Source organism: Heterocephalus glaber, unplaced genomic scaffold, assembly GCF_053883595.1.
Source record: "Heterocephalus glaber isolate CG9 unplaced genomic scaffold, H.glaber_assembly_v1.0 deba00000331, whole genome shotgun sequence".
In the NCBI taxonomy this organism is placed as follows: Eukaryota; Metazoa; Chordata; class Mammalia; order Rodentia; family Bathyergidae; genus Heterocephalus; species Heterocephalus glaber.
This window is the reverse complement of record NW_028258142.1, coordinates 950,133-962,362: the sequence shown is the minus strand read 5'-3', so window position 1 is coordinate 962,362 and position 12,230 is coordinate 950,133. Positions and strand designations below refer to the sequence as shown.

Below are 12,230 nucleotides of genomic sequence, written 5' to 3'. Positions count from 1 at the left end.
TTCCTTACTTGATAAACCAAAATCACATGATTAAAAATGCAGAAGCTTTATAGATTCCAAATACCCCTAGAAATCAGTTGCCACCTACATAGGTTTGACCCTCCCAGGAACACCAGCACCCCAGAGTTGGGGTTCACTTTGGGCCCTGCCTCCTGCAGCTGCTGAGCCACAGTCAGGTCTGGGTGACCTAACTCCCAGCCATGGTTTCCCACATGGTACCAAGTTCTCCTGACTTGCTTTCCACATCTGTCCTTGAGACGCCATGATTATTGTAGAAAGAAAGTTGCTGATTTTTTTGTTTGAAAACACTTGAGGGAAACAGCAGCCACCCTAAACTGGCCCATTCCATGTGCCTGTGCACTTAACCAACCCCCGCCCTGGGCTGAGGAATGCCTTTCCTCTTTAGCTTTGGCGAATCTGGAATTCTGACATGGCCATTGTGGCCAGGGTCACACCACCTCTCCCCCCAGAGACAATGTCCCTAAGAAGCACCTCCTTCTCCCCACCTTGTGGGCAGGCACCTGGGCAGGTCACTGCGAGGTGCCTCCTGCAGCAAGGCAGATGCAGTGCTTTGTTTTCAGTTTAAGGTCACTGAGCCTTGGGTGTGAGGGCAGGCGTAGGCTTTGGGGCTCCTGAAGACCTCTCCTGTGTGAGAGGCTGCCAGGTATCTTCAGCTCTCAAGCACTTGCCATTGATGCTCACAGCTTCTCTCTTAGGCCATGTGGGCTCAGCTGCACCACAAAGGTCTCCTGGCTCCTGGACGGAGTCAAGTCAGACTCTTCCCTGTTAGCGAGCACACGTGCTGGCCAACCCCAGCTCAAACGGCATGTGTCACCTACAGAAGCCACTCTTGGAGGCTCTCTGGGTGGCCAGAGCTGACTATTTGCGGAAATCTACTTAGCAGTTGAAACTTGGCAGAGGAGGTTGTGTACGATGCTTTAATACAAAGCATTTTTAGTTTGTAAGATGCTAATTGTCTGCTTTCTCTTTGCTGTTTTCTCAATAGAATTCCCTGGTGGTTGAAATACCACCTTTCCGCAACCAGAGAATAACCAGCCCTGTCCAAGTCAGTTTCTATGTCTGCAACGGGAAGAGAAAGAGAAGCCAGTACCAGCATTTCACCTACCTTCCTGCCAATGGTAACACTGTCTTTCTGACCTTAAGCACTGAAAATGAGCCGAGAGGGTGCTTTTTCTAACAGGTGCAGAAGCTGTGAGATGGTGTTGCTGTAAAACAGCATGGTTGTGTTGTATATTTAAACTGTGTGATCGCTTGTTAGCAAGTCATCCGTTCCCTCTGAGAAAAGTGAAGCCTTGTATGTATTTTCTCTTATTATTGATGCATATTGGGATAATCACTTGTCATTTTGCTGGCTTCTTGCAAATGTGCAACAGCTAAGTGTGGCTTTTTTGCACTCTGAAGCTGAGGTGGTCTTGGTATGTAGTGAAATTCTGTAGGTCTTTAAGGTGGAAAGCAAACAGTTAACAGCTCTTGTGCTGGTGCCTTCAGGAATAAAATCTTGCTGTTGAGCCTGAAGGCAAGCACACAAGGTGGTCCCAAGGGAACTCAGTGCTTCTGTGATCATGGTAATTAATGTCCACGCAGCATGTCTCTACTGAACAACGTCACCTCCCTGTGATGTGGGCTTTCAGGTGAAAGTACCTTTTGCTCAGTCTAGGTGTCCCTTTTCGTGTTTTGGGGATGGGTTATTTTCGCTTTTAAAAAATCAGCCTGCCTTTTCAACTTTTTAGAGTGTTTTCTTAAAGAAAATACCGTTGCTTGCCTTTTCATCCTCTGCACTGGTAGAAAAGATAAGCGTTTTCACAACATCCTGATCTTCCTGAATGGGCTCGTGATACACTTTTGGGCAGCAGAATGCGTGTAGAGGGCACAGCATTGTTGTCAACCTGAATTTTACTGTATTTTGGGTAAGCTCGGCTATGTCAACAATCTTTTTATATTGCTGCTTTTTCTCCTAAAAACTGACAAGATTCATATAATTTAAGAGAGAAATTATACACTAAAAACTATTTGCACAAACAGCCACATTGTCATCTTAGTAAAATCTAGGTTTGTTTCGAAGGTTTTCATTTTCTCTAAATGTAAAAGTCATTTGCAATACACAAGACATAAGAAAACCGTCTAAGAATGTCCAAGTTGGTATTAAACTGCTAGGATTAACTGGTTTATCAGGCAAATATAGAAATGCCTTTCAAGATTTGCATAATAGGATTTGGTTGCCAACTTATGATGTCATGAAGGTGTCTGTGAAGAGAAATGAGAAACGTCAGATGTAACCCTTGGCCCAGCTACCTGCATCACACGCTGCTGCTCCTCTTGGGTTTGTGGGATATCTCTTCGCCACTTCGTGAATCCTGTCCATTCTTAGAATAATGTACAATATATCTTATGAAAGAAAATATTTAGGTTTTTTTTTTAAAGTGTAATGATTATGCCCTAATTAAACTTTAGGGATGGTTGACCAAAAATTGAATATTTTAAAGAAATTCTAGGTCTTATAAGGAAAAATTACTCTCTAAAGTAGTGTAGAAATAGCACAGGCATTTATCTTTTCTGTTTACTTGGTACACTGCGCGCTGCAGTCCCTGCACACATTCACACGGTGCTGAGCTTTAGCACAGAGCACGGCCGTGCCACAGGTAGAAGGGACCTGTGCAGGCAGTGACAGAGATCACGAAGCCAGCAGGCTGGCCTCACCCCACCTTGCAGCCAGCCGCCTAGTTCCTCCAACCGCACCCCCACCCATCTGCCCCCACCCTCCCCCTCCCACACTGCTTGTCCACGCCTCCCGCCTCCGCCTCCCTGGATCCTTCTCCTCCTGCTGCCCACCCTCCCCCGGCTTGTCTGCAGAGCAGGTCTTTCCCAGCTCACTCCCAGGCTCAGGGCCCATCGGGTCCTGGGCTCACTGCAGTCTCCTCCAACCTCCTCTCCTGAACATTTGCCTCCAGCACTCTGGGGACCCAAGGCAGCTGTCAGCCATGACTGCATCCCCATGTCACCAGACTGTGAGCTCCTTTAGAGAAATCCCAGGCTGCCGAGGGGTTGCGTCCCCAGCGTTGCTCCATCCTGGTGCATGGCCGGCTGTCAATATGTGCTTCTTAAAATAAATAAATGAACAGATGGAGAACTGGAGCTCCCGTGTCTGGTGTTCTGTCTGGCACTCACCCACTGCGCTCGGGGCCTTCTACAGCTTTGGGGCTGAGCCTGAGGATGATGAGGCAGTGACCCCACTGTGGCTGATGAGCGCTACAGCACCCTGAATTCTCACATGAGTGCATTTTCATCTCAGAGTCCTGCTTAGGCTCTTTCTGCTATATGGTCATTAGGCTAAGCACACCACACTCATTGAAAAAGAATTAGCAGCTCCAAGTTCAAAAGACACGTTCTGTATAGATGAAAGCTTTGTAGACGGGACAGGTGGAGGACATGTAATTAAGGAGCATTAGTCTGGTAACAAGCTGTTTTTTGTTTGCCGTCCTTGTCCTTTTAGACTTAGTTGTGAGGTTGCTAGTGTTTCCCCTAGAAAATTTATATTGTTATGTGGGCTTTGTGTCCAGTTGCAATTACTCATGTCTATTGTTGTGACCGCCGCTCTGCATTTGGTCAGATTCTTCTTGAGGTTATAAATATGCTGTTGTGGTATACACAGTAACAGAAATAAATCCATTCAAATCTTACCTGTGAAATTTGTTTTCATAACAAATACATAAATTTTTTGGTTTTCCCTCAAAATTGCATGTAACGTAGAATACTTCTCTTAGCTGCGACAGGTATCTCCCCTCTCTCAAATCCTTGAGAAGGGTCCCGCTCTGGAACAAAACCTCCCCAGGTGCAGGCCCCCTTTTGGAGTGTCAGTGTGGGAGATCAGAGGGCCTGGATGGCTTGTCGCTGGGCGGGGAGGGGGTGGGGGCCGGCTCTCAGCCTGGCTTCTACATATCTGTCAGTGCTAAAGTTGTCTTCTGACGACTCAGCAACAGATAAACACAACCAGCGACTCCCGTGTCACCCACCTGGGCACCCAGCTCTTCCACCCCTTCTCTCCACACATTTTAAGCTAATCTGTCACAGTGGTCAGATGACAGGAAAATAAGGGCATAAGGGTGAGTGTGTAGGCCTCCGACCTCTGACTGGTAGGCTGGTGTCTTTGGAGCAGTTCTGTGACGTGCCTAGGACGGTCTGGGTCCCTTTGCCCTCTATGTGTGCAATGGGTAGCAACCTTGAATACAAGACCTCTCAAGTAGAATGATCACTGCCAGTTGGAGAGCTCTGTGCTCAGCCTGGCATCCCTGGGCAGTGATCAGGTGCAGAGTGGAGAATCAGAGCAGGCAATCAGAGAAGAGCCTGCAGTGCACACACACTCAAAGTTTTCCCAACCTTCTTGTTTTGTCACAGGTGTAGCCTAACTATGCCAAAATCTAATCTTCTGAGAGGAAAATGACCTTCTAGTCGAGCCAGGATGCCCAATGCCTGTCATGAGACAGACTCTGCCAGGAATGGACACACATCTGTACTGTTATTCTAGAACATCACTTAGAATTAGAGATGAGGCGGTCTGGGTAGAGGGATGGATCTCTCATGGGCTTGAGGATGAATGTCCATACCAGCCTGAGCACCAGCTAGTGGGTGTCCTGGGTCCCTAGTCCCAGTGGGAGTGGGGGCTGGTGACACCTGTTCCACAGGACCAAGACTCTTTAGAAAAAGAAAACCAAGTTATGAGCTCAAAATATGTTCCAAAGTCAGTATTTCTTTAAAATGAGAAAATAAATCCCGGTAGACTGTTGAATCGTCAAAGTTTAGTCTTTTGTCTGAAATTGTTTTAGTTACTAGAAATGCTTCTGAGGTGCTCACCGCACTCCCTCCCTGCCTGAGCACACAGCTGCTGCGTGCGGGTGCTGTCCTGTCCTTGGCACCCAGGAACTCCTGCCTCTGGGCATCAGGGACCAGCAGCCCTGCAGAGGTGACTGGGCAGGTAAACAGTTTCATAGGAAGACTGTGAGTTGGCCAGTCTGCTGGAGGAGGTGAAGACCAGAAGGGACATGTCTGCCTCAGGATGGCCAGTCCCTCCCTGACGAGGCTGCCCGACCCTCCTGAGGAGGACATGGGATCTGGGATGGAGACACCCGTGAGCTGGAGAATTGAATTCCATGATGAGCAAACCTTCATTCCTTTCGCAGTTACAAAGGAACCCATCTTCCTGGTCATACGACATTGCCTAAGATTGAAAATCTGCTTCTTCCTCAAGGGAGAGGAGAGGGAAATAGCATCCACTGGTTTGTTGTTTGCATGTTAAATCCAGAAATAATGGTCATGCCAAAGGATATCAGCTGGAAAGGCTCAGAATGGCATGGACAGAGGGCCTACATCCTGCAGGGTTCCAGCTAACCCCAGTGATTGTCAGCAGAGTACTCTGGGGATGGGAGCTGTGGTGTAAAGCAAGTGCTGTGGTGAGAGCCCACCTGGACTCCAGTCCAGGGCTTGTCCTTACCTTTGTGTCCCAGACAGCAGCCCCATCTGGGAGTTCCTTCGCCACCTGGTGGTTGTGGACCTTTGCTGCCAATATCGTGAAAACCCCAGCTGGACAGTATGCAAACCCCACAGGAAACTTCCTTGGACGCCACAAGACATCACCTGCTGCTGGGTGAGGCACCATCAGGAAGCTCAGTCCCCTTGGGTCACCATAGGAGACACAGAGGAGCGTCTAGACAGAGCCATAAGCCGTGTCCCCTGCAGCCACCCAGCCTGCTCCGTCTGGGGCACTTGAGCAGCCTGGGTCTTTGACAGCCACGTTGGATTGACCTTTTCCACTGAGCTTTTTGGTTCATTTTATTCCCAAGTCCACTGCATATAAAGTTTAATCTGAAGCTAATTATCCTCACCAAATCACTATAGATGCTTAATAGTGACTTTAAATAGTTATTTAGCTTCCTTTAGGACAAAGTGAGATTGGGTGAACTCAGAATGCTTCAAGACCTCTTCTTGATTTGCACATCTCTGGGTCCCTTGTGTCTTTGGTACCGGGCTTGGCCCCTAGTCCCTCACCCTCCTGAGGAGAGGACTTGAGCTTGGAGTGAGCTGGTCACTGTCCTGGGCGGTGGCTCACTGTGAGCACCCTGGCCTGGACTCCGAGATGACCCTCTTGCCATCAGTGAAGGAGTGGCGCTCTGAGAGCTGCAGCAACCCTAGTGTACAGTGCAGCTGTGTACTGCTTGGCCCACAACACCCTCTTCCCACAGCTGCCAGGGCTATACCGCCAGACTCAGCCCACCCATCCTACTCTCTGAAATAAAGTCACTCTCCCTTCCTTTGTGAATGATGGCTGCCTCTTTGCTTCTGACAGTTGGTCTCATCAGCCTGGAGTGCAGGAGCCTGCCTTTCAAGCTTCGTAGACAGTCCTGGTCGTGTCTGCCTGACACAAGTCACCTCCTGTCCATTTAGGGTCCAGCATGGCAGATGTGAAACACAGGCCACCTACACATGTGGCCCCTGTTATGTTGGTGCCATCAGCTCCTCTACTCCTGGGTGCTGAATCCTGGGCTCACCCCTGCCTACGCTCAGCCAGGCCTTCTCATCACATGCCCACCCCACCATTTCAAATAATGCAGCTCATGCTGCTGCTTCTGCCCTGTGAGATGCATGTGACTACCTTCCAGGTGGCTGAAGGATGTGTCAATTGTGGGGACTCCAGTGTCCTGATTCTTCTAAAGGCAAAATAAAGTCCTTGTGGAGAAGTCACCAGGAAAGTAGTGGGTTCTTGGAGCTGTGGGTGTCGAGGGCAAACTGGCCACTACATCTCCAAGGGGTCACTGTGACCAGGAGTGGGGCTGGTCCCCTGAAAGTTCTAGAACGTTCTTCCCTGTAGCATGTGTGATATACAGAGACCCTCCGCCTCTTTCTCCCTCCCCTGCAGAGTCTCCTGTTAGCCCCAAGTGAGGAGGGGTGTCTTTCTCACTTCCTGCATCTTCAGCCAGGCATAGTCAATTAACCCTTACCTGTTGTGGGGCCTGGCCCTCCCAAGGGCACTTACTGCTTTTGCTGGGCTCCAGGAGGGAAACTCAAAGGTGAGAAGGAAGGCTCCAGCTAAGAAGAGAAGTGGAGATGCCTTCATCTCTACATACTCATGGCATCCATAGGTGCAGACCTCTTAACTGCCTCACACATACATGTGAACCCCTACCACCACCACCATCACCCCCGCACTGTGAGCTTTCTTGGACCCTGTGTTTTCACACAGGAGAAGGCTCTGAAGTGCAAGATTGCCCCAGAAGAAATTAGAGATGAGAGATGAAACAAATTATAGAATGACCATGAGCATCTGAACTGGCTTGAAAGAAAGTCCTAGGGGATAGAACATGGAGACTGAGTGTGGCCAACACTCCAACTGGAACTGGTTCCAGATGGAACTGGCCCGGGCACAAGACACACAACAGCCCCCCAGGGCGAGGGTATGGGAAGGCTGTTTTGTATAGAAGTCTAAGGGCCACAGGCCACCAAAAACAAATGGAAGTGTGAGTCAGTGTGAGCTGAACACCCAAGAAGTCTAGGGACCAAGGCTTGGGAGGAACGGGGAAGCACTAGAGAGTTAATTCCATCTGTGACCTGTGCACCCCAGGGTGGGCCAGCCCACCCATTTGTTAGCCCATCTCCCAGACAGGGCCCGAAGCTGCTTAAACAGCGTCAAGGCCCTGGCCTGGCTCTTTGTCCTCTGACCATCTCTGTAGACCCTGGATCTGCAGCTGTTTGGATGAGATCCACCAGAATGAGTCATTTTCTCAAAGCACAAAGTGAGCATTGGCAATTATTGGGTGAAACCTTATAAATATATTTTTTGGCTGTGTGGTCTGTTTTGACCATCCTCTGCCATCAGCCTAATTGGTAATCATCAGATCTCCACTTAACCATGCCCTCAGGGACAGCTGGGCTCATCCACACCTGTGGCCAGGGCTGACACCCACAGACAACCAAACCTGCTCCTCGTTTCTCCACCTAGGTCAGGTCCTCACTCTTGCTTTTGGCCTGAGGCTCTGGTGAAGTAACTAATCTCGGTATGCCCACTTTTATACTTCTGAAACAGACACTGTCAATCTCCAGCTCTCAGAATTGATGTGAGGACTAAATGAAATGCTAAATGCTACTCGGCAGCACTTAGGCTGGTCCTTGTTTCATGGTCACCGTGAGCCATTGTTGTCAGCTACGATTGAGCTGAAGCTCAGTGCATAGATCTCTGATGTGCCCAGCTGGTATATAAACCAGAGCTTCCTAGAAGCCCTGGATTCCATCTCAGTGAGGGTGTGGGTCACACTGCATGGAAGACAGAGGACATGTTACTAAAGAAGAAGTGGAAGGATCTTGGATTTGCAGTAACTTGCATCCCTGTGCCAAACAGCGTGTGGGTGGTATGCATTCTTTTCCCTACACTGCTCTGTGAATCCCCTCAGCCCTTCAGAGTTTATGGATCTCTGGTAGGAGAGCAGAGGTGTGCTTTCTCACCCTTCAGGGGCTCCACTCAGGTGGCTTTATTCACTCCTTTCCTTTTGTCTTTAGTTAAAAGTCATGCCCCAAGGTCATCATTGCTGATTGTTCATACTGATGGCAAAACCTGGGCTTTAATGCCATGCAGTGAAGGACAATCGGATCTTTTTTTTTTCCTTCAGGGTTTAGACCTTGAAACAAAACCTGTTTTGTCCAGTACTGCAGAATGTACCTGGTAAAGTAATTCACACTGAGACTCTTGAGGTCACTCAAAATGTGGGCATAGAATGAGAAGGAAGATTACAATGTCATCATTCGTCATCGTGCTAAGCATACAGGTCACCAGCAGGCATCAAGCACCACATCACTAGGTGTCCATTTCTACTTGGAGGCCAGATGTCACTGCAGACGAAGAAAGGGACCTGCACCAACATCAGCTCCATCTGCTCAGCATGATGATGCACCATTGCTAGGGGTTAGACAACAGATGTCCATTCATCACAGCCCGGGGGGCTGTAGGTCCAGGATCAAATACCAGCATGTTCAGGCTCTGGGGTGAGTCCTCTTTCTACTGTGGCCTCACATGGCAGAGAGAAATTCCTATGAGAACACCAGCCCTCGCAGACAGGCCACCCATGTGACAGCATATAGCTATACTGCATCCTAAAAGCCCCATCCTGGATAGAGTTCCACTGGGGGTTGGGGCTTCAATGCAAGTCTTGGGGGACAAAGTACAATCTGTGTTGAGCCCCAGGCTTGTCTACCTCTTCCAGGGGTGGAGTTTGGAAAGCAGGGTGTGGGCTGCTATTGACACAACAGGCTTCCACGTGGAGTAGGCAGCCAGCTCCTTTATCATGCATGTTCATTTTTAATCCTCACAATCTTTAGGCAGAGCTTGCATTTTGATCTTACAGCTAGGGAAACTGAGGTTTATGGGAATTGATTAGCTGAAAGGTGACACAATTGGATAGGAAGTCAAGCTCAGCTGCTCTAGTCAGAAAGTGGGAGACAGACTTGGGCAGCTCCCTCCTCTGCTCGCAGTGGCTGCTACATCCTGGCATGGTGAATGCCCATCGGATGTGCAGGAGAACTATGTATCCACAGGCTATGAGTTAGGGAAGGGTGTTTTAAAGAAAGCTTGTCTACCATATTGTGTGGCTTTGGGTGGTGGTTTTGTTTTTGCAGTACTGGGGAGTGAACCCAGGGCCTTCACACTGAGCTCCATCCCCAACCCTTTTTTATTAAGGATCTTGCTAAGTTGCCCAGGCTGGACTTAAACTTGAAATCCTCCTGTGTCAGCTTCCCAGAGTGCCAAGATTATAGTGTGCACTGTGGGGTAGTGCTTTTCTGCATCCATTGATTCCTTGATTCACATAACAGACATGGGGCACTCTGCCAGGCATGGATGGGGTGTTCATATCACTAAAATTTTGCTGAAGAGACAGTTTAGTCACTCATTTGTTTAGAGAGCTGTCTTATTTCCACATAAAACACTTGGGCTCACAAACTACTGACACTTAATGGAGCCTGGCCCCTAAACGGGCATTTCAGGTGGGAAGCCTGGCCTGTCCCCACAGAGGTCCAGCAAGTTCCCATGGCTGATCTGGACTGACCTCTGCAGTGGCAGGGTCTCAGAAAGACACATGTGATCTCCCTGTCAAGCATGGGTGATGGGTCTGTATCTTCGGGCCCACAAGGAGGACAGTGGAAGAGGAGTCCAAAGCCACACAGGGGAGCCCAGCCCCTGTACCACCTTTCCTCACATAAGGGAGCTCATGAAAGACACAAGACCATATCTTTGCATGATACCTGTGTGCCTAGGATGGCCTGAATTTAGGGAAATCATGCTACTGCCCTCCATAGCCCCAGGTGAGAATGGGCCAAACACCACTTGTTAGTGGCCGGAAAGCCTGCTGGAGCTGGCCCTGGCCACTGACTCTTCCATCCACGTGAGAGTCTTGGGGTCTGGGGCAAGAAGAGCATTGAAGGCTTCAGTGCTGCTGCCGGATCCTGCTGGAGCCCTCTCCAACCTCTATTCTGTTTCATCTATCAGAACAGTCAGATGGGAGTGGGATAGAGGGTCTGCAAGAAGGCTGTACACCAGGGAGAGAAGCCTTGGGCAGTGCTGGGCAGAATGGCTGTTTCTTCATCCCCACTGAGTCACTTCAGAGAGGCCTGTGGTCTGGCCGGGCAGGAAGGAACTGCGAGGCCAGAGCCATTTGTCCAGCAGTACACACAGCCAAGCCCCAGCAGTTACAAGGTGCACACTTGCCCTTGAGCAGTTTACAGTAGAATGCTCCAAATCTGTGAGCTCTGGAGCCAAGATCCCTAGCCCTGGTCCTTGGACACACCAAGGCAGCCCAAAGAAGAGCACATTCTGCTCTGCTGAGAGTAGTCAGGTGCTCGAGACAGAGAGGACTGGCCTGGGGCATGGCCCTCCCCCAGGCTTCGAGCCTCAAAAGAGGACAGGAATATTCTAGAAGGCTCTTCCCCGCCCCCCCACCACCACCACCATTGCAGGGGCTGAAGGAGGGGCCCAGAGAGAGGGCTCCCCATCACATTTCTGGGCACTTCTTACTGAAGCCTACATTGGCACCCGGCCAGGAGGGCCGTAGAGAAGCCAGCAGTTCCAGCCTGGAGCAAGACTTCCACCACAGGACTCAGGCTCCTTGAGGTTGCCTCCTCGACTGAGCCTGCAGCTGTGGAAGTGGGGCCCCACGGAACGCTAGCGGTGTAACCAGACTTGAGCCTCACATGGTGGGGCTGTGAAGCATGAGGCCAAGGAATTCAGGCCAATGTGTGGCTGCCAGAGCCACATGGTGTTGCAGACTTCACGCAACTGCACAGGCACCAGCAGCCTGCGTTCTGCAAGACAGCATGCTTTGTGGATGACAGCCGGCCTTAAAGATCAGCATTAATCTTTCACACTTTTGCTTTCTGTAATAAATTTAGATTATAAACTCACCACTTGGGTAATGTGGTATTTTCCTGTGTGCCATTACACAGCATCACAGTGAGTTACACTGGGCCGGATCCTGTGACGAGTCCCCTGCCCAGGCCCAGCAGGATGGAGACATTGCATCACGCCCAGTGTCAGCCCAAGGAGAAAGCTTTCTCCGCATGGTCCCCCTGCCGTGCCTCCCTGCCCTCCAGAACCGAGAGACAGGGTGGGAGAAGCCGCTGCATGTTCTGTTTCCTCACTAATAGGAAACAGAGGCATCTTCCTCTGCAGCTCTAGTTTTCTCTGAAATCCACATGAAAAGTGCAGTTCAGACCCAGCAGTCTCATAAGACACTCAGGCTTTGCCTTTTTCTAGATACCACAGGAGACAGATGTGTACTTTAGTCTCTGACTTCCCAGGCCCTCCATCCAGATCTCAAGGAGGGGCTGAGAAAACTCGGGATAACTCCTTTGCTAGCACATGAGGCTGCTTCATCCCCAAAGCACCTCCAGCTGGTGCTGAGTGACTGGAGATCCTCAGTCAGTTGCTGAAGCTATTAGCAGCCCTCTGCTGCACAGGTTGCATGTGACAGCACTGCCACCACAGGGGACCTGGAGACAGCAGTATGAGGCTGAGACAGGGTCATGTGGAGAAGGCTGGGCTTTGGGTAGAAGCCCTTGGAAGAAAGGCTATGGTAGCCTTGGAGGCCCTGGGTGCCTGGTGTCTTCCAGGACAGGGCTTCGCTCACACAGGTTCCACTGGCTGGTTATTGAGAAACCATACCCCCAATTCTAGCCCC

General features: G+C 50.0%; 1 protein-coding gene and 1 long non-coding RNA gene across 9 annotated transcripts in view; one reads left to right on the top strand and one right to left on the bottom strand.

Moving 5' to 3' along the window:
• Nfatc1 (nuclear factor of activated T cells 1) overlaps positions 1-12,230 on the top strand; it is a 117,430-nt gene that overhangs the window by 65,923 nt on the left and 39,277 nt on the right. For 3 of the 5 annotated variants that reach the window (XM_004861916.3, XM_004861918.4, XM_004861917.3), the window contains exon 8: positions 1,007-1,139. In XM_004861916.3, coding sequence (XP_004861973.1) covers positions 1,007-1,139 — 133 coding nt within the window. Of the gene's footprint in view, positions 1-1,006; positions 3,154-12,230 lie in introns of those variants that run through there. The other 2 variants (XM_087188866.1, XM_021242141.2) reach the window with 1 other exon arrangement.
• Positions 1-12,230, bottom strand: part of LOC106010824 (uncharacterized) — a 53,401-nt gene that overhangs the window by 15,768 nt on the left and 25,403 nt on the right. The gene's annotated exons all lie outside the window — the stretch shown is intronic.